The 22,500-nt window shown below is 35.6% G+C and overlaps 1 protein-coding gene across 3 annotated transcripts in view; it reads left to right on the forward strand.

Annotated features, from left to right (window-relative positions):
- Positions 1-22,500, forward strand: part of LOC144967807 (TPR repeat-containing protein DDB_G0287407-like) — a 53,336-nt gene that overhangs the window by 1,327 nt on the left and 29,509 nt on the right. Inside the window, exons 1-10 of one of the 3 annotated variants that reach the window (XM_078905465.1) lie at positions 1,133-1,324; positions 10,626-10,948; positions 12,752-12,814; positions 13,349-13,525; positions 14,278-14,415; positions 16,245-16,283; positions 17,417-17,597; positions 18,896-19,036; positions 19,423-19,661; positions 21,053-21,211. In XM_078905465.1, the coding sequence (XP_078761591.1) occupies positions 10,742-10,948; positions 12,752-12,814; positions 13,349-13,525; positions 14,278-14,415; positions 16,245-16,283; positions 17,417-17,597; positions 18,896-19,036; positions 19,423-19,661; positions 21,053-21,211 (1,344 nt within the window). In that variant the 5' untranslated portion in view covers positions 1,133-1,324; positions 10,626-10,741. Of the gene's footprint in view, positions 1-1,132; positions 1,325-10,625; positions 10,949-12,751; positions 12,815-13,348; positions 13,526-14,277; positions 14,416-16,244; positions 16,284-17,416; positions 17,598-18,895; positions 19,037-19,422; positions 19,662-21,052; positions 21,212-22,500 lie in introns of those variants that run through there. The other 2 variants (XM_078905463.1, XM_078905464.1) reach the window with 2 other exon arrangements.

The raw sequence follows: 22,500 nt of genomic DNA on the forward strand, positions 1-22,500 counted from the left end.
ATAATAATAATAATAATAATAATAATAATAATAATGATAATAATAATAATAATAATAATAATAATAATAATAATAATAATGATAATAATAATAGTGATAATAATAATAATGATAATAATAACAATGATAGTAGTAGTAGTAGTAGTAGTAGTAGTAGTAGTAGTAGTAGTAGTAGTAGTAGTAGTAGTAGTAGTAGTAGTAGTAGTAATAGTAGTAGTAGTAGGAATAGTAGTAGTAGTAGTGGTAGTAATAGTCCTTCAGAGTCGTTAGGCTCATGGAGCCGGAGATTATCCCGGTCTATAACGTAAAACGGACAATAGCAATCGCTTCGACGCTTTGGATAGGACGCTAGTCTATCGCAAAGTACTTTCCGTACTTTTTTGTCTAACAGACCCAGCTACCCAATCGCTGCTGAGTGGTAGGAGGTCAGAAAAAATCTCGACTGTACCCGGGATCGATATCGGTCTCTTTGATTGTGAAACGAGTGCTCTATCTACCAACTGACTCCCAATAATAATAATAATAATAATAATAATAATAATAATAATAATAATAATAATAATAATAATAATAATGATAATAATAATAACAACAACAACAATAATAATAATAATAATAATAATAATAATAATAATAATAATAATAATAATAATAATAATAATAATAATAATGATAATAATAATAACAACAACAACAATAATAATAATAATAATAATAATAATAATAATAATAATGGATGGCATTTATCATGCGCCAAGACTCACAGACTGCAGGCTCCCAGATTTAGAATTTTTGTATCAGTAGGTGATAGTTTTATTGTATCAATATTTATTAATAAAAGTACTTCTGGTAAAACAAGAATATGTGGGTTTTCAGTGAACAGTAGAAAAAACGAAAAGTGGTTATACCTTTTTTTTTTTAATAGCCCAGGTACCAGTCTTACTCTTGACTTCTTGATAATCGCGTGTAGATTTGCCTTTACGAGTAGTTTTAGATATAATATTCAATTTAAAATAATTTTATTGGTCCGCTTCAATTGTTACAATACTTTAGGACAATACTACGTGAGATCAGAACGCAATGATCCGTCTCGCCGTTACAAACAATAGGCAATAAAATTGTTTAATTTATTAGACGTCGCTTACCTGTCTGCGTTTCAGTAGCTGCATGAGTCTCCTGTTAGAATGAAGTTTACAATGCAACGAAAGGATTTTTTCTTAAGCCTGTTTGTGACATCGTGTGTTTTAGAATGAGCTGAGGATAATGTCGTATTTTTGGTGGTTGTGATTTCATAAAATTTAACAACTATGGGAGGTTTGTGTGGGTATGCTGACTTATTTCGTGTAAAAAATACTTTTTTTTATAATTCGTTGTTTTTTGTTGTTTTTTGGGGGGATTTTTTTTTTTTTTTTGGGGGGGGGGTTTGTTTGTTTGTTTGTTTTTTTTTGTTTTTGTTTTTTTTTGGGGGAGGGGGTTGTTGGGGTTTGGTTTTTTTTTTTTTTTTTTTTTGGGGGGGGGGTTGCAGGTGAGTGTTTGAACGAAGTCTTCGCAACCTCATAGCCTGTCATTGAGCAAAAGATTACGTCACATTAAAAGGCATAACCATCAAAAGAAAGTAATCACTGAGTTGTATGTAATAGTACAACAAATGGGATCATTTATTTCCGTTGGCACACCTAACAACAATTTCCTTTTTTCGCTTTATTTTGGTGATTGTTGCCTTTTATTGTGAGTTATTTTTATAGAAGTGTCAGGCTACAAATTTGTTTACGTGGTTTACGGCAACGATCACCAAAAGAAAGTGAAAAGTGGGCTGTCGTTAGTAGTATTGCTCACGGAATAAATTCCATTCATTGCGTCTAGTATACAACTCACTATTCAAGTGATGAATTAGGGAACAAGCACTGGTGTTAGATAAAGACCCGAAAAAGTGTGTATGAAACAGTACCATACAAAGCAGGGAGAAAAATTTAAGAATAAAAAAAAACTCAAAGAATCAGCCTGCCTCGACTGTCAGACTGCTATTTTGGGATTTTTATTTTTGGTCTTTTATTTGTGTCCCTGTGTTTGTCTCGCACCGTTTCATATACACTTTTTCATATCTTTGATTCACTACTCATTTTCTCTTGGTGGACGTCGCCTTTTATTGTGGCGTATTTTAGGGGCATTGTCAGGCATAGACTTGATAAAGGCCACGAACAGTTACCCATCGTGAACTGAGTAAGTTCGATCTCCTAACTAGTCTGTGGGTTTTTTCTTCCACCGTTTATGTGTCTACCCAGTACCCAGCAATAAAGCATGAAGCTAGGTGTCCTTAGATCTGATGAAACCAAGGAAGGGTCGTGTTATGTATTTGACCAAGTACAATGTCCACTCTAACAGGTTTAAACCCAAAGTCTGATTTTGGTATGAGATTCAATAGGAGTAATTCCGTTTTCATTCAAGCGAGTCATAAGTCACACAGTTTGATGATTTTCTATCATAAATACGATCGTGTATATGTGATTTTTAAAAATTCAAAATGCACACAGCTCTTTCAAGATCTTCAGTTCATGCAGTATTAGACATCGTTTAGGCGTCCTTTTTGTCAATGCACTTTCACAAGACTCTCACAGCCAACGTCCGTATAATCAAAATGTTAAAATGTGTGTAAAGTGCCTTTACCCAATGACACTACACCGTTGCCTAAAGTTTGTTTGTCTAATGATCATTGCCGCCCGTCTGGTCCATTGACAACGCTCTGCATCGCTTGGCCTCTGTTCGTACAGCTGAGTCACCGAAATTTCAATTCTGCCGTACTCTGAAAAAAAAAACACACATTGAAAATTTTAGCCAGTGAACTCGTCCGTCAAATATCGATCGATTAAAATTATCCTCATCCTTACAAAACTCTCATATCTGGGACTTCAAAAGGTCTGCCGTAATCTGACTAAACACATTTGGGCCAAAAAAACGTTTAACTCAAATATCGATGGATTTAGAAGACTTCTAAGACTTCTTAGAGTGAGACACAATTGGATCTTTAAAAAAAAATATCAAGAGCACACACAGCTTTGTTTATGGAAATTGTAAGCAAAGTTACAAGTGTCAAATTGACAAATTAAGGATCAGGCACTGGTGCAAGATAAAGACTTGAAAAAGTTGCAAGTGTCACTGTGAAAACTGACCATTTAGATTGTTGGGCGTTTCGAAAATTGTGAGCATTATTTATTTGTGCATTCCGTTGGCGGTTTATATCGCATAGTGTGAACGATGATTCAATTATATCATTTTTTTTAAATAATGAGATATTGCTCACTTTTTTTCTCTAGCGTTGTCGCTGCTACTTATTGGTATCATCAGTCGCTTGATTTTGCCGAACGCAGGAGTTAGATTGTTTAAACTATACCATAACACAATGAAATCAAACCAAATTCTCCAGCATAACACGCTGAAATCAAACCCAATTCTCCACCATAACACGCTGAAATCAAACCCAATTCTCCGCCATGACACATTGAAATCAAACCCAAGTTTCATATTCAATTTGTGATAAATACCAATGTGAAATTGAAAGTAAGGCAAGGGCTTTTATTCACCTTAATCATTATCACATATTATCACATTCGTCTGTAGTGTTTCATTCATCCTCTTTTGTTGATAAAGGGGAAAACCTGAAACGTCCACATTATCTGCTTTCGTTTATTAAAGTGAAGCTTACATTCAAGTTCACATTGTTATTTATTTCTTTGAGTTTTGAGCAGCAACATTTACATTATTTCATTTGTGTCGTGCACCCTGGTTCACCCCAGCTTACCAAAATAGTTCTCAAATAAAGTTCTAATCTGAGACTTCTGGTGCACAAACAGTTGTCCACGTATCTGACTCCTATTTGGTCCGGGTCTATCATACTATTTATAAAAGTAATATTATTATGATAACACGGTTTGAGCGGTGGGCAATGTAAGCACGGTGTGTTTGCACAGGGTATTATTGCCTATCACGGCATTCAACAACACAATTCAGTGTACCCCTAGTCTTGACAAATCCGTCTTATTTAGTTCAAACAACACTTCAAATCTATTGTGTCATGAATAAAATGAATAGAATAATGATTGGTTATCACCATTCAGTCAACGATAATTGTTGCTGATGACAAAATAGTCTATAATAGTAATATTAACTTATACACACATGTATTGTAACTGTAACGTTAAACTCTTGTGGATAAATTATTAGGCTTAACCTTATATTATCTTTTGTTCTTAATTTGAAGTCAGTGATTGCTTCTCGCCAACGTCATTCACACAGATCGATACTGTAGAACATTACATATCATTGTACGGTACCTTCGAACGACTATTAGAACATTGTTAATTTTCGCCAGTCAGTAACACTGAACCCTTTTACTTATTTAGCATTGCATTTACGATAAATATTTTGTTTATTGTTTTTAGTTGCTCGTGTGCATGCTTAATAAGTTGGGATTTTTATATTTTATTGTTTTGTTTATTTTTTTGTCACTTTTATTTCTTTAGTGTGGGCTTAAGGTTCTACTATTTGTGTGTGTGTGTGTGTGTGTGTGTGTGTGTGTGTGTGTGTGTGTGTGTGCGGGGGGGGGGGTACTTTTTTGTCAAATGACTTTTGCGAAACTTTTAGAACTTCAGTGTCACCACAATCAAGATTAATTTGCTTTGTTATGTTTTGTATTGTTTTCTTTTTCTCGTCTCGTGGGACACTTAGATTTCATCATAATCAAGGTTTATAAAAATGCTGTGGATCACTTGGATAGTTTAAATTCAAAGATTATTGATGTGAGAAAAACACATATGGGTATAGATTCGTTTAGAAAAAGGATACATTTTCTTGAAATTAAAATCCCATAGGATTTGATAATCAAAATCTTTTTTATATGAGATTTGAGGAGTGAATGTTTTTGGCGTTAGTTTAGCAGACCTGCATATTTGTAGTTTTAAAAATTCGTAGTTTTCATGGGTGATACTAAGATATTAGTCATTATAACTAGTTTTAAAAATTACCAATTTATGTTTAAATACATTAAATTAATGATCAAAACTCCTTTATATACTAGCTCTGGGAACAAGAGTTTATATTCAAGAAGTTAATTGCATTAAAGATCTTTATATAATTATCATTTAATACCCAAAAATTCTTAGTTCTACGAAATTTTCGTAGTAGTAGGCATGTCTGGTTTCATTGTCCACAAGAGCCACCAGCTGCCGCGTTAGACCGGAGCCATCGTTAAGTTATAGCCTGACACTGAAACCCAAAAAGACTGGCATTTTGACGTCATTATTTTGTTTTTGCACCGCCTAGTGAGTTGTCGTTAGTAGTGTCATGGAAACAAGTGGTCCCATTGGTTGAACTATTGAATACAACTCACGATTTGTTTTCTTTTGTGGCCAAAGACTGGCATTTTGACGTCATTTTTTGGTCAGTGTCAGGCTATAAGCTAACGATGGCTACGGTTAAACAGACATGGCCGTAGCAGTTGCTTATTTTCCTTTGACAAGATACTATTCTATGGCATAAGTCTTTCCGATAATTCTAACAAACGCAGCCATCTTATCGTCGATAAATGAACAGAAGGATAGGGTAAAAATAACAGTCTGTACTGGACTCAGATCAAATATCGATTCCATTACTTGTGAGTCGAGTCGTAGCCTTCATATAATATCTTATAGCCTAACACTGTCCCAACATTACACCACGACATAAGGAAACGGTCATTTTTTTTAAAATTAAAAATTAAGCCCTTTCGCAACGGTACGATTAGATTCCGTTGCCTAAGCATTCCGTGAAGGAATATATAGATAATCCATCAAACAGGATGTCTGATGTCAACAGGAATCACCCATGTTGTCCAAGTGAGCAAATTGGGGTATAGGGATCTTGCCCAAGGAAAGAAAAACGAAAGTGCCTGAAGCGGGGCTTGAACCCGGGACCTTCTGATCCTAGTGCAATGCCTTAACCACTCGGCCACTTCGGCCCCCACCATCACCAAAGGAAAGTGAACAGTAAAATATAGTTATTGTAGTGCTAAAAAGAAACAAATGATTCCATTGGTTGAACTATTCAAATATACTCACCATTCAGTTTTTTGATGGTCGACGTTTTGAATTTTGTCGGATTTACATGGTCGTTATCAGGCTATGACTTAACGAAGGCTACGGTGGAGTGTGAGCCTTGTCAACTAGACCCCACGGAGCTGAAGTGGCCAAACAAAAAGAGCACTAAATTAATAAAACGGAAATCAGATTGTCATTAATGATATTTTATTCTTCCATTACCGGGCCCCAGTCATAAAATACTAGTAAATGAATAAAACCTGTTGAAATACATAACGTTGTACAATATCTACCAGAGCCATCAATGTCCTTACTGCCGTACTCTTGAAAAACACATATTAAAAAAATGTGACCAGAAAACTCGTCCGTCAAATATCCATCGATTTAAATGACTCTCATCTTGGCAAAAACTCTCAAATCCGGGACTTCACCAACGTCCTAGGTTTGAGAGTTTTTAACAAGATGAGAGTCATTTAAATCGATCAATATTTAAAGGACGAGTTTTCCGGCCAAATTTTTTAATATGTCTTTTCCCAGAGTACGGCAAAATGGCTCTAGTCTTGAAACCAATGAAGCACGGTAAACTCTACCACGGATTAACTATTAGACGGATTAGACTGTGGAACGAATGGTTAAATGCAATGCCCCCTATTCCAAAATAACCATATATTACTTCAACACACAAATACAGTTACACAAACGCACGCACTCACACAAATAAATTGATACATGAATTCACGTGTCCACTCAAACAAAAATATACTTACTAATGTTTATACATACGAGCGTGCTCACCTTATCGCACAAACATAAAGTGCATCCAAATATATTCGGTTTTATTTTATTAATAATATTAATAATAATAATAATTATAATAATAATAATAATAATAATAATAATAATAATAATAATAATAATAATAATAATAATAATAATAATAATAATGATAATAATAATAATGATAATAATGATGATTAAATAGTAAGAAGAAGAAGAAGAAGAAGAAGAAGAAGAAGAAGAAGAAGAAGAAGAAGAAGAAGAAGAAGAAGAAGAAGAAGAAGAAGAAGAAGAAGAAGAAGAATAGTAATAATAATAATACAATATTAGTTCCATGCATCATGTTAATATTCGACTCTTCTCAAACCTTTCAAGAGTTGTGTAAATTTCTCATGAATAAAGATCTGTCGTCTACTTAATCCAATTTTTCACAACGGGCTGAACAAGCTTAGCCTTTTGTACGGGTATGTGGTCTAGTGGTACGACACTCGCCTTCAAATCGGAATGGTCCCGCGTTCGAGTCCCATTCGGCGCTTAGTTAAGTCCTTAGAAAAGGCTATTTACTCACATTCTCTCATCATACTCAGGCGTAAAATGAGTACCTGACCGCTAATAGCGTTGTCTTTGTCCGAAAATAATTGTAATGTCGCATAACAAGCGCCCTGCTTCGTCCTACATGTTAAGTGTTGCTGTTGGCTAGGTACCCTTTGTAAAGCGCTTTGACCACGTTTAAGGGACAGTCGCTCTATAGTAATGCTCAAATTGTTTCGTTTTGATTTGTTTGTTTGTTTTTGTTTTTTGGTTGGTTTTTTTTTTTTTTGTTTGTTTTTTTATTATTATTATTGTTTTGTTTTTTTTGTTTTTTGGGGGTTTTTTTGTTTGTTTGTTTTTTTTTTTTTTTTTTTTGTTTTTTTTTTTTTTGCGGGGGGGGGGGTGGTCGGTTCCTTGTATAGTTAACTTTTGCTTATCGTGCACCATGCCAAAACTATTGTAACGGTTAACTATGAGTACAAATAGTTTACAACCTATGTTCACCCTTGTGATTATCGAGCGGATTATCGTTTCAGTGCAGTCACCAAAATCCAATACAACCATTCTTTTACATTAATCGAAATACCAGTATCTGAATTATTTAATCATCAGTTGAATGATTTCATTATGATGTCTTTTGTCTTGACAAAGTGACCGAATAGAGTAAACGATGATCGCAAATATCTATATAAATAAATATATCACAAATGTACCGGCGTTGTGTCTATGGGTAATGTGTTATATAACCCCACTGAATTCAACTCATGAGTGAATGAGCACTTACCAACCAATGATGAAGTGGCTTAGAATAGAAAGAACGTCTAACAGTTGCATTGAATTGTATGAATTGGAAATTTTATTCCAAGCCTGCTGGGGAATTAAATGTGGTATTATGAAGCGCATTGACCATAGTGAAACTATGTAGTAAACGCGCTCCAAAATATTTATATTGTTTAGTTGTTTAGAGTGCTAAGTCATTTTTAAAACTTGTTTGTATTGTTGACTAAACAAATCACTTTAGTCTTGATTTACAAAAGTTGACTATAGATGTATGCAATCTTGACACAACACATCTATCGACTACATTCATCCTCACTTTGAGATATTAGCGATCATTGTTTACTATTCGGTCACTTTGTCACGTGACGAGAAATCATAACGCTGAAAAATGATTCAGCTGATGATTTCATAATTCAAATATTTCGACTAGGTGAGGGTCTCAAACCCAAGACTTCAAATTAGTCTTCTATGACGTCAAATTAGCCACTGGTTTGAAATTTTCTGACAAATTGAGGTCATTTTAATCGATCGACATGCAAATTTTTAATTTTTCTGGCCAATTTTTGAAAAAAAAATTGTTTCGTCAGATTATGGCAATATAATATAAGCAAGAGGGTTTAAGTATTTTTACCATAAGTAGATTTGCTCGTGGCCTTGTAACTACCTAGCCTACTTCTTAAATGTATCTCAGTTGCCCTCTGAACCCTACTTGGTAGACTTTCGCACTTAAAAAAAAAACACTTATTCATTTTGGCTATAACAAACTTTTTCTTGAAATATCGATTGATTAAGATGACCTCAACTTGTCAAAAAGTTTAAAACTTGACATTTTCTAGGATTTCCTTGAGACCTGAAATAACTCAGGTTTGAAACTTTTCTATATGTTGAGGGTCATCTAAATTGATTGATATTTGAAGTAAAAGTTCTGGACAGCCAAATGCAAAATTTGTTTTGTCAGTTATGGCATTCGTGTCCAATCACCCGTGTCGAAATCCAACCAGAGTCCGCTCCAACAAACCTGAAAAAGAATGTAATGTTGATCATTAGAACCAATACAACTGAATAGTCGGATAAAGCAACTTTTGGTTGAAGTACTAAATCAGTCAAAGCTGCTTTTGTATTAGTGTGTGGGGACGTGTGTGTGTGTGTATATATATATATATATATATATATATATATATATATATATATATATATATAAATTTTAGTGTAAAACATCATTCTGTTCAGACTACAATTATAACTTAGCATGAGATAACACAAATAATTACCCTGTCTGTTTAACAATAATATTCGATAAGCCAGCGCTTGCAATACTCAATTTTTTTTTTTTTTTTTTTTTGTTTTTTTTTTTTGTTTTTTGTTGTTTTGTTTGGTTTTTTGTTGGTTTTGTTTCTGTTTTTTTTTTTTTTTTTTTTTTTTTTGTTTTTTTTGTTGTTGTTTTGTTTTTGTTTTTTTTTTTTTTTTTTTTTTTTTTTTTTTTTTTTTTTTTTTGTTTTTTGGTTTGTTTGTTTGTTGTTTTTTTTTTTGTCGAAAATGTTTGTTGCAACACTCAATGACTTTTTTAGTGTGAACAAAGACAGCGAAATACAAACATCAATTATTGATTGTCAAGTATTGATTTTTTATCGTACAATACTCAAAATATATTTCTATTCCAGCAGCAGTTTGTGTCGGTTTGTTGACACTTTACTACACAATCCATTCAACTGTGAAGACAGTTTGCATTCGTGTTGCGTCCTGAAGCCTCCATCTAAACGCCTAACAATGCCGTGTTTCACCATAATGTTATTTATATGCGTCTTCCAAGGCATTTCAACACCGACTAGAAGTGACGCCGCTATTTCATATGATACAAAGAGGCCGACGATAGACAGAATCATAACCTAATTCTACTCAGGTGTTAGTTGGTACCTGGTTATATCTAGGCAGTAGCGGATGCTGAAGGACATCTAGTGCATAAAGGACACTACTGATAGCTATATTATAAGAATTAAAAGTTGTTTTTTTTTTTGTTTTGTTTTTTAATCGAGCTTTTATATAGCGCTATATCCACTAAACGTGCTCAAAGCGCTTACAAGGTGTCCCTGGCCAACAGCAACACCTAACATTTAGGACGGGACATGACGCCTGTTAGGCGATATTACATTTTTTCGGACAGAGACAACGCTGTTAACGGCCAGGTACTCATTTTACACCTGAGTACGGTGAGAGAATGTGACTAAAGAGTCTATCCAAGAACTGAACTATGCGCCGAGCGAGGTTCGAACCCAGGACCTTCCTATCCGAAAGCGAGTGTCATACCACTAGACCATATAGCCGCACAAGTCTAGTGCAATATCCTCTGTTAGAGGGACTGAGAGCAATTCCAGTATTGTTAAATGCGATGTGTATTATAAAACGATAAAAATGCCCTGCATGAGAGTAAATTTGGATAACTTTAACATTTACTTTATATCATGATTTCAGACAACCTGAGCGATCAGCACACAGAACAGTCAAAAAAAAGGCGTACGCCTGTTGACGTTGACAGGACTGGCGAGAATCGCAAGTCCTCCACCGCTGTACCAACAACCTTCACCACAATGGCGACTGCCACCAAGAAGCTCAAGGATCCACGGGTGTGCCGCGTGTTCGTATCCTCTCCCTTCGGAGGTTATGAGGGGGAAAGAGAGGAGCTGGTTTTGAAATATTTCCCAATGTTGTCACATCGATGTCAGAGTAAGGGAGTGCAATTTGTAGCCGTTGATATGAGATGGGGAATCACGACAGAGGCAGCTACAAACGCACAGGTATGGTTGTGGTTATTTTAAACTAGAGCATTAGTAGTAGTAGTAGCGTATGGCTACGCCTCCAAATTCATTTCGTCAACCCAGCTTCGAAAGTCTTCCTCCGCCCTAAGGACTGTTTCATAGCTACCTTCAAGTTTAGTTACTGGACAGTGGAGGATGATGTGATCGCTGGTCTCTGGAGCTGACTGACATTTCCGACAGGCATCACAAGTTTCCATCTGCACACATTTGATGCAGTTCTGCCATGTCCTGTTAAGAGTCGATTTGAGGAAACCCAGTATTTACTGGCGTTATGGAATGCAGGCATTCTTTTAGTTGGATATTTTATTATCTTTCCTCCTCTTGGTGTTTCCCTGTTCCACATTTCTCTCCAGTTTTCCACTGAAGTCTGCCATTTTTGTTATGTGGAAAGGTCGTCTCGATTTGAGTTTTGTTGTTGAATGTGCTCCCTTTATGAGCATCTTTATAGCGCAATATCTACTAGACATGCTCAAAACGCTTTACAAGGGGTCCCTAGTCAACATCAATACTTAACACGTAGGACGAGACATAACGCTCATTAAGCGATATTACATTTGTTTTCCCTGACAGTCAATGTTGTTAACGGCCGGGTATTAATTTTACACCTAAGTACGATGAGATAATTTGAATAAAGTGCCTTTTCCAAGGACTCAACTATGCGCCGCTCAGAACGGGTCAAAAACCCTGGAGCTTCCGATCCGAATGCGAGAGTCATACCACTTGACCACATAGCTGTTTTAGAATTGAGAAACTGTTAGTGATAATAGTAGTTATTCCCATTGCGTTGTTGTTGGGTGTCATTAAAGTCAAATGATATGTAAATCGGCGTGTGATCTGCATGACCAATGTTCGAATCCTACTATGGACGGTGCAAGCTTAAGTCCATGGAAAAGATTGAGATGTTTGGTTCATGGAAAGCGTTCAATAAATGTCATTTATTATTATTATTATTATTATTATTATTATTATTATTATTATTATTATTATTATTATTATTATTATTATTATTATTATTATTATATTATTATTATTATTATTATTATTATTATTATTATTATTATTATTATTATTATTATTATTATTATTATTATTATTATTATTATTGTTATTATTATTCTCCACTTACATTTTCTTACATTTGCTCTGGTGTAAAAGTGGTTTCTCTATAGAAAAGATCTTTAAAAAAATAATAATAATAAATATAAAGCTTGAGCACTTATATAGCGCAATATCCTCGAAACGTGCTCAAATCACTTTACAAGGGCTCCCTAGCCAAAAGCATCACTTAACATGTAGGAGGAGATAATACGCCTGGGAGGCGATATTATAATTTTTAAAATCAAAATATTAATTGTTATAAACCATATTATAGTAAGTCTTGTCCTCGTTGACATGAAACTTGAGACTCATTGTAAAGCGATTTAGCTCATTTAATAGATATTGCCCTATATAAAAGTCTGCTTATTTTATTTGTAAGATATCAAATAAGATTTAACAAATCAGTCTTATTTAGTTCAAACAACACTTCAAATCTATTGTCTCATGAATAGAATGAATAGAATAATGATTGTTTATCATCATTCAATCAACAACAGGTGTGCGGCTATGTGGTCTTGTGGTATGACACTCGCTTTCGGATCGGAAGGTCCTGGGTTCGAGACTCGCGAGCGGCGCATAGTTGAGTCCTTGGAGAAGGTTCTTTACTCACAGCGAAAGAGCTCTGTGTTAGATTAGCAATAATTTATCGCATTATTTTTTTATTTTTTTCATTTTTTGCTTCAGGTTGTCAATATTTGTTTGAGAGAGGTGGACAGGTCAGACATCTTTGTGGGCTTCTACGGACAGGTCAGTATGAGGAGACAAGAAGGTTGGGCAGGGGGGGGGGGGTTGTCCCAATGGCTTAGAAATAGAGAATTCATCTTGCAAGCGAAGGAACCGGTATCGATTCAGGCTGAAGTCAAGTTTGATATTGTTTATTCTTTGTTTGTTTGGGGTTTTTTTTCTAAGAATTATTGTTTGTCAATTCTTTTTATTTTGTGTTTTGTTTTGGTTTTTTGTTTGTTTGTTGTTTTTTTTTTTTTTTTTTGTTTCATTTTCTTTTGTTGTTGTTTTTTTTTTTGGGGGGGGGGGTTGTTGTTTTGTTTTTTTTTCTTTTGTCAGATCTTTATCTTGAAAAATGAACTAGTGTTGTAAAATATTTAAGTACGGCTAACAAGTGATTTGTATTGTATGAAATGTACATTTGTCACAATTTGGTCTGCTGCGAGGAAATAAGACAGTGAGTATAGTAGTCAGCCAACTGAAACGTATGAAATTTGCCTATTTTTCACAAGTTTTCTTACAGGAAGTAAAGGTTGATACTTTTTATTATTCTTTCAGCGTTACGGCTGGCATGGAGCCAAAGATGAACAACTTCAAAAGAACATCGAGAATGCCGCTGGTCGATTTCCCTGGGTGGTCAAATGGAAGGACAGAAGTGTTACCGAAATGGAGTTTCTGCATGGTCATCTTAATAAACCTGGCAATTTGCCTGCAATCTTCGCCTTCAGGGATAAGGTAAGAAGAGTTACCTGATTTGGGGTCTGAAAATGAAATGTGCAAGGGGATTTTTTGGCGCGGGTATGTGGTCTTGTGGTATGACGCCTCTCTTTCGGATCGGAAGGTCCTGGGTTCGAGCCTCGCTCGGCGCATAGTTGACTCCTTGGAAAAGGCTCTTTACTCACATTCTCTCATCGTACTCATGTGTAAAATGAGTACATGGCCGTTAACAGCGTTGTCTCTGTCCGAAAAAAAATGTAATATCGCCTAATAGGCGTCAAGTCCCGTCCTACATGTTAAATGTTGCTGTGACCAGGAACCCCTTGTAAAGCGCTTTGAGCACATTTAGTGGATATTGCGCTATATAAAAGCTCAATTTTTTTTAATTTAGAAAACCTTTAGTATGATTCGATGATGAGAATGGGGAGTCAAAATTGAGTAATTTGTAAGAGCGTCCTCCATCTTTGCAAAGACATTAAAGTTTGTCCACTCAGACTTTTTTTTCTCACATTCATTTCCTTAAAATTGTTAAAAATTCATAATTCAGAAAAGTGAGTGGAGCAGGCACTTATGTTGATAACAACAAGAGATGAAGTGAGTAGGAAAGTGCCAGAAGAATAAAAACTTTTTCGCGGCGGTGATGGGGGTTTGAACCCCTTTCACCGCCGCGAAAAAAATGTTATTCTCTATTGTCTTCTGGCACTTTCCTACTTACTTCATCTCTTGTTGTTAAAAATTCATATCGCATGCATACTCTTTTATTCCGACAGAAATTTGATGACGAACAAAAAGCACAGGCTGAGAAGAAAAAAGATGTGCATCTCGCTGCCAAGTATTCTGTAGAGAGTGAAACCGCCAAAAAACTTGTCATCGACTTGAAAAACAGGGTGTCCAAAACAAAAGACAAGGTGAAATATTTTAACATTCGATATAATAAAATCGTGATTCCAATTTTTGGATAATATCGAAAATATTTTAACCGGTTACCTGCCATACTTTGGGAAAATACGTAATTAAAAAGTTGGCCAGAAAACTCGTCCTTCAAATATCTATCGATTTAAATGACCCTCATCTTGTCAAAACCTCTCAAGGACGAGTTTTCTGGCCAAATTTTTAATACGTCCAAATTTTTAATACGCGACTTTCCAGAGTAAGGCAGTTAACTGGTTAATGGAATATACTGGCTCAAATTATTGTGATACTAGGCTGCTAAAAGCTGTGCACTGTAAAAAGTAATAAACAAGTTTAATTTCCAAGATTTTTCTACAGAGGACCTAAAATATCACTGTCGTCTATCTGGAATTTAGTAATGTATTTATATCTTTATTATTATTTTTTTGTTGTTGGCTGAAGAAGGGTTTTGAGTCCGAAACGTTTGGTATTTAGTTCTTTTTAAAGCTGTTATATTCATTTTTGTTCATGACTCAAATAATACACTTTTGCAAAGTCTGACAACTCATCTTGTACGGTTTATATCGATATCCTAGTTCATATTTATGGAGGATCCCTATTGCTAAGTTGGTAGAGCAGTCCCTGCACACGGAAAGGGGACCAAGATCGACTTCGGGTGTAGTGAAGGCTATTTTCTGACACCACCACCCTCACCCCGCAGTGATTGGGTAGCTGGTTCTGTTAAATCTAGTTTAAATGACTTTGCGATAGACTATAGTCCTATCCAAAGGATAGCAAGCAATCGCTTTTGTCCGTTTCACGCAGAAGGAACAAGGATAAACTCCAGCTCCATGGGCCTAATGGCTCTGAAGGACTACTTTGCTTTTACTTGATCTTCATTTCAAATGTCAACGACACTTTCAAGAAATCATTTTCGATCCAATTAACCAGTAGATTTTTGAATTTGTGACACATTTTAGAACGTGCTCGGACAAGCATGGTTGGTTGTTTATAAACAATAACGCGAAAGAAATCGACCTCTCTCTCATCATTGTTATTGTTTTTATTCCGCCAAATGAGTGACTAGATATCACAAGATTTTCTCGAACATATTATAAACGTTTAAGTTGACAAACTAATTGTTTTCTGTAATGATTCAATTGATCAATGGATATCTATACCATTGATAATAAAACCTGTGTCGTTCGCTATGTTTACCATTACTGCTATTATTTACATTATGACGACTGTCCGAGAGCTGTGGTTATGTTCCCTTCCACTAGATACCTATCTATTTATTTGGAACGTCTTCAATCTTTTTAGACCAAAAAAAAACAAAATACACTGTCTCGATTTATACTGCAGTTATTAGTTATAATATAAGTGTCGTGACTATAATGTGAATTATTTATAAAGCGCCATTTACCATCATTATGATGCCCAAAGGTGTTTATCTTCAAGACCGTCATTCATTCTTGTATTCCCTTAATCATCCATTCATGTGTGTGTGTATATATATATATATATATATATATATATATATATATATATATATTATATATATATATATATTCATTCAACTCTCCGTTCACTTCAGACTCATTCGTTCATTCATTCACTCATTATTCAACGATTGATGGATTTTAGGATTTTTACAGCGCTTGTGAGACATTTAAGTCATTCCAGTATCGGTAAAATGGCGGAATTTGTGAAATGTCAAAGTCGCATTAATATATTAAGTTTGACTGGTCTGACAAAGACATGTTTGACAAAATAGTGTCTGTGTCAAACTGGGAACGTTTGGACCCATATCACTTAACTCTTGATTACTTTGTTTCCTTTTCAGTGTCTTGCCTACACAGAAAATTATGAAAATCCAAAAACGGTAAGAGGATTAAAAAGATGGCAATACTCACAATGAATTGAGTCCAATTTTCTACCTTTAAACGTGTTGTTTGTTTGTTGTTGTTTATTCCTTTTACCTCCATCTGGAGCATTTGGGAGTCCACCACGGATCTCCATCTGGGTCGGTCTCTGGATCTAGTAACGTTTCAGGAACTTATCGACTTACTTTAATTTGAAAGATTCCTCCTTCTTCCAAGCGCTCTCTTCTGTTACTTTTTCTTAAACAGTTAAGTCTCGTACTCTGGAAAGAGACACATTTAAAAATTTGGCCATAAATCCCGTCATTCAAATATAGATCAATTATATTATTTGAAGGACGAATTTTCTGGCCAAAATTTTAAATACCTGTTCTTCCAGAGCACGGCAATGAAGAGGTTAAAGACATTCTCTACTCTCTATAATGTCACTCTATTCTGTTCCTCTTCGAAGCTTAAACATCCCCCTTTCCTTGATGAAGTACTCCGCCCTCATTTATTGTCAATGTTACTAAATAATGATAATTTACTGTTCTTCACGTTTATCAACGACTGCTTTAAAGTTATCTTTCGTGAATTATTTTACTTTTTTTTTCCAATGACAACTTTTCTTTATCGTGTAGATACTGCTTTTCTTTCTTTTTTTTCGGTGAATGTTTTACTTCTTTTTACACTGACAAACTTGACTCTCCCGTTTCAGTAACTTATTTGTTCACCGATTTTCAATAACGATTCAACTTTTCTTCATCAATGACTTCGTACTTTACTTGTCTATTTCAATGAACATTTATATAGCGCGTTATCCACCAAACGTGGCCAGAGCGCTTTACAAGGGTATGAAACATAATGTCTATTAAGCGATACTATATTTTTTTTCGGACATAGACAACGCTGATAACGGTCAGGTTCTCATTTTACACCTGAGTACGGCGAGAGAATGTGAGTAAAGAACATTTTCCAAGTACACAATTATGCGCCGCTCGGAGCGGAACTCGAACCCTTCCGATCCAAAGGCGAGTGTCATACAACTAGTCCACATAGCTACACACATCGTTTATCTTTCCTCCCATTAAAAATGCCAATACTTTGTTTTCTCTTAAGAATCAATTTACTTCTTCTTTTTAATCTAATTGACCAGGGTGCCAAATTTGTGTTTGAAGAGATTCAGAAGCATGTAGACAAGCTGCTTGAGGGTGATGGCCATCAACTGGACAAGAGGTCTGTGGATCTCTCCATCCACACAGCTTTCATGGCCAGTAGGACAGCAGTATATGTAGGTGGCGAGAGCTATGAGAAGGAGCTGGACAAAGTGCTCAAGGGTATACATCTTTTTTTTTTTAAAACAAAAAAAACCGTCTGCACTTTCCGTAATAGGGAAGAAAAGTGTGATGTCAAAAAATTGGCTCCTATCTCACTGGAAATATAAAACTACTCTTCCGGAGGACTGAATACAAACCTTAAATTGAGCTTTATATAGCGCAATATCCACTAAATGTGCTCAAAGCGCTTTACAAGGGGTCCCTGGTCAACAGCAACATTTAACATGTAGGACGGGACATGACACCTGTAAGGCGATATTACAATTTTTCGGACAAAGACAACGCTGTTAACGGCCAGGTACTCATTTTACACCTGAGTACGGTGAGCGAATGTGAGCAAAGAGCCTTTTCCAAGGACTCAACCATGCGCCGAGCGAGAGGCTCGAACCCAGGACCTTCCGATCCGAAAGCGAGTGTCATACCACTAGACCACATAGCCGCTTGTGTAAATGATCTTCTGATTTTAGAGTGATGCCATCTTATTTTCTAGTCTAGATATATTTTGGTTGTCGATAAAGACCACCCACCCTCGTACTTTTACGTCCCCTAATTCTTAGAATCTGCCAATACATCCTGCTACTAAAATAGTTAAGCCACCTTTTGATTCATATTCATTATTTGTTTGCCAAAGGACTGGTTACATTCACATTTCCAATGGTTTAGGAACCAGAAAAATATAATGTGTGACGTCATTACTTTTTTCCCTATTAAAACTGGAATGACCAAATGCTTAAAATGAGTAGCATTCTAGTGTTTCGTTTGGTTCAAGATGTCGTTCGACTTAGCTGCCTCGGATTTATTCCTTGTCTTCTCATTGAATGCTCTCCATTCTCTCTCATCGACCATGGTGTTAAACGGCAATATAATGAAATAATAATAAAATAAATAAATAAGATAAAATTTCTTTTATTCATCCCTTAGGGGAAATTTTTTTTCTAGGGTGAATTCCAAGGGAAGACTGGAATAACCCAGGCGTCAGCCGCAGTGAATCGCCGCAAATTGAGCTAGGGCGAGGTGACTTGCTCAGGCCACACAGCGCAGCGATGGGTGATCGAACTCGGTACCTTTGGGGTATTAAGCAAAGACCGTACCGCTGGGCCACGCTGCCCCCCCCCCCTCACTTTGCGGTAATCAGAAGGTCTGAAGTTCGATCCCCGGCCAAGGAATACTGATTTTTTGGGATGGCTTTTTTTTCTTGTATTTTTCATTCTTGCTTTGTTTGGCACCTTTGTTCAAATTGTTCAGATTTGTAAACGATCATGCCTAATTGACAATTCATTTCATTTGACCATTTTCAGGAGGATCCCGTATCGTTATCACGGGGCCGTCAGGATGTGGGAAAGCTGCCGTATTGTCTCATTGGCTGACAAAAATGAAGAAGGGGAAATCGGCCACAAACTTTGTATACCATTTCGTTGCGTGTTCTTCAGAAAGTGCTGGTAAAAATATAATGTTTGTTTTAATATTCATGAGATGTTAAAATTTAATAGATATTACTGAGGATCGACTGTGTGAGAGCATCATCATCATCATCATCATCATCATCATCATCATCATCATCATCATCATCCTCATCCTCATCATCAACATCATATTATCATCATCATCATCATCATCATCATCAAGGCCATCCTTAAGCTCTCCATTGACTTTCTATCAAAGAATGAGAGAGAGAGAGTGTGTGTGTTTGTGTGTGTGTGTGTGCGTGTGTGTGTGTGTGTGTGAAGTTCATAATCGCCATGATTCCTCAATGATATATCGCCATCTTATCTCTCTGGGCTTCTTAAATTCTATACACCTGGTGAATCTTTCTCCTTTTTTCCAGGCGTTCCCCTCATCATGAACCGCTTGATAAGAGAGTTCAATCATATTTGTGGTGACGACAAGAAGAGTAAGAAAGAGTTCATTGAAGAGATGTCGGAGGACATGAAGATATCATCAACGGACCTCTCTGACATTTTCAGGGAATTGGAGCTGACGTTGAAGAAAGCTGCAGTCAAACATAAGATTGTTCTCGTCGTTGAAGGCCTTGGGAAAGTCGAAAAAATATCGAGAACGGCCAAAGTAAGCTTTCGAACATTTCTCAATGTAGCAAATTATGGGGATGGTTTGAATTCCGTCAAAGAAAATGCGGGACCAAGTCATAGTTTTGCAATCAGAGTGTTGATCAGGGGCAGCGTGGCTCAGCCGCCGCTGCGTTGTGTGGCCTTGAGCAAGTCACCTAGCCCTAGCTCACTTTGCGTGCCGCACTGCGGCTGACGCCTGGGTTATTCCAGTCTTCCCTTGGAATAGACCCTAAAGACAAATTTCCCAATGGGGATGAATAAAGGGAATTTTATTTTTTATTTTTATTTTAAAATTTAAGAGATATGATTAGTTGTTTAAAAGGAAATAAGGAATCTGTCTATCCATGGGTCAAAATACTAGGCACATGGAGCCGGAGTTTATCCCTGTTTTTAAAGCGTGAAACTGGCAATAGCAATTCCTTACTACCCTTTGAATAGGATGCAAAATACTTTCCTCCAATCACTGGTGATGGTGTCAAAAACATTTCGACTTCATCTGAGATTGATCTCAGTCCATTCGCATGCGAAGCAATTGCTCTACCAACTGAGCTATCAGGATCCCAAGGTTTGTTGATAAGTTCTCACAAAATTATCTCAATCAGACTACTACGTTTTAAGATACACATAAGTTGATACGAACTGGTTAGTATTATACTTAAACCCATACAATCAATATATATCTATTAATATTGACCCCCAACTTGTTAAATGAACTTAAACGCTATATTTTAAAAACGACTTCTTTCAAGTCTCAGATTTAAGGTTTTTCATAAGTTGAGGACCATCTTATTTCATTAATGTTTGAAGCTTTAAATAATCTGACCAACATAAAAAGTTGTTTTGTCAAGGGTTTTAACCCAATGTGGATTTTGTATTGTAGTTTTTACTCATTTGGTCTGAAATGTTGTAATAAATTTTCAAAACTTTCTATTGTCTTGTACGAGTTTCTGTTTCTCAGCTATCAGTACCATGGTGTGGATCGGTGTCCCAGCGGTACGGGGTCTTGTCTTTTCACAAAGGTTAAGCGATATTAAGCGTGGTCAGTGGCCGGATGGGTAACAGTGATCGTTGAAAAGTTCCGTCCCGAAGTTGCGTCTTTGGGTAACGCACTTAACACACATTACCCCGCTCGATTCAGGTGTGAGCAACTGACAAAGGGCAGTGTTGAATATTGTAAGAGTGAAAGTACAAAAGGACACCTAACAGGCGACTACTGCTGTATGAAATGGAAATATGGTTTCCTATGGCTGCTGGGGGAATAAATGAAATATTGTAAAGTGCATTGACCATGGTATGTCCATTCATGAATGTTAATATTTTATTTTTATTTTTCTCAAAGTATTCCTTAACTTGTCTGCCAATTTATAACAATAACTTTCCCATCTCCAGCCCCTGTTCTGGTTGCCTAACGATTTGCCTCCCAGTGTGAGTGTGGTCGTATCTTGCCGAGCCGGAGAGACTGAGATTCTTGAGGAATTAATGTCACGGAATTACACACAACTCAATATACGACCTTTGACCCAATCAGAGAAAAGAGACATGTGCCAGGTAAGATGTACTGTATGTATTGATGTATGTATGTGTATATGTAGGTTTATATTTATGTATGTATGAGCGCGTGTGTATATATGTTTGGATAAATGTATCTATGTAGTATTTTGACCCATGTAATGTTCTCAAAGCCCTTTGTCCATTCTGCCATTGTTTTTAAAAACAAAGTATATTCAATGTTAACCAAATAGCACATACTGTGTACTTTAAGCGGCAGCATTGAGGGTAGATTATTATTATTATTATTATTATTATTATTATTATTATTATTATTATTATTATCATTATTATTATTATTATTATTATTATTATTATATATTATTATTATTATTATTATTATTATTATTATTATCATTATATTATTATATATATTATTATATTATTATTATTATTATTATTATTATTATCACACATATATTATTATTATATTAACACATCTTCTTTTTATTATCATTATATTTTCTTTTATTGTCACTTAATCTACTACTACTACTACTACTACTACTACTACTACTACTACTACTACTACTACTACTACTACTACTACTACTACTACTACTACTAGTTATAGCGCAATATAAGTTTTTAGCATTATTATTATTATTATTACTACTACTATTACAACTACTACTACCACTACTACTACTACTTCTACTACTACTACTACTACTACTACTACTACTACTACTACTACTACTACTACTACTTCTACTACTACTACTACTTCTACTACTACTACTACTACTACTACTACTACTACTACTACTACTACTACTACTACTACTACTAGTTATAGCGCAATATAAGTTTTCAGCATTATTATTATTATTACTACTACTATTACAACTACTACTACCACTACTACTACTACACCAAGTCATAACTTCAACACTAATCATAGAATCGTTATGTATCAAAACAAAAACAAAAGACTTTGACACTAGTGATATTACTATAACGTTTACTTTGCCACATACATTTCATTGAGGCAACAAGTCTATACAAAATCGAACCTTTTCTTTTAACACTTTTCGGCCTCGATTTCTCCACCATCCTCCATATATTAACGATCCTATGGATGAAGAAAAGGAGCATTGTCTCTCGACAGCTGAGTGATCATTTTTACACATGAGTGTAGTGAGAAAATGTGTATAAAGAGCCATCTTCAAGAACTCGGCTTTTCTCCAACCACATCGGAAGTTGAACCAGAGACCTATTTGTCCAAAGGCGAGTGTCATAACACTAAAAGAAATTTGAGCTTTTATATAGAGCAATATCCACTAAAC

Source organism: Berghia stephanieae, chromosome 3, assembly GCF_034508935.2.
Source record: "Berghia stephanieae isolate SIO BIC M18660-M18661 chromosome 3, UCSD_Bste_1.3, whole genome shotgun sequence".
NCBI classification, from domain to species: Eukaryota; Metazoa; Mollusca; class Gastropoda; order Nudibranchia; family Aeolidiidae; genus Berghia; species Berghia stephanieae.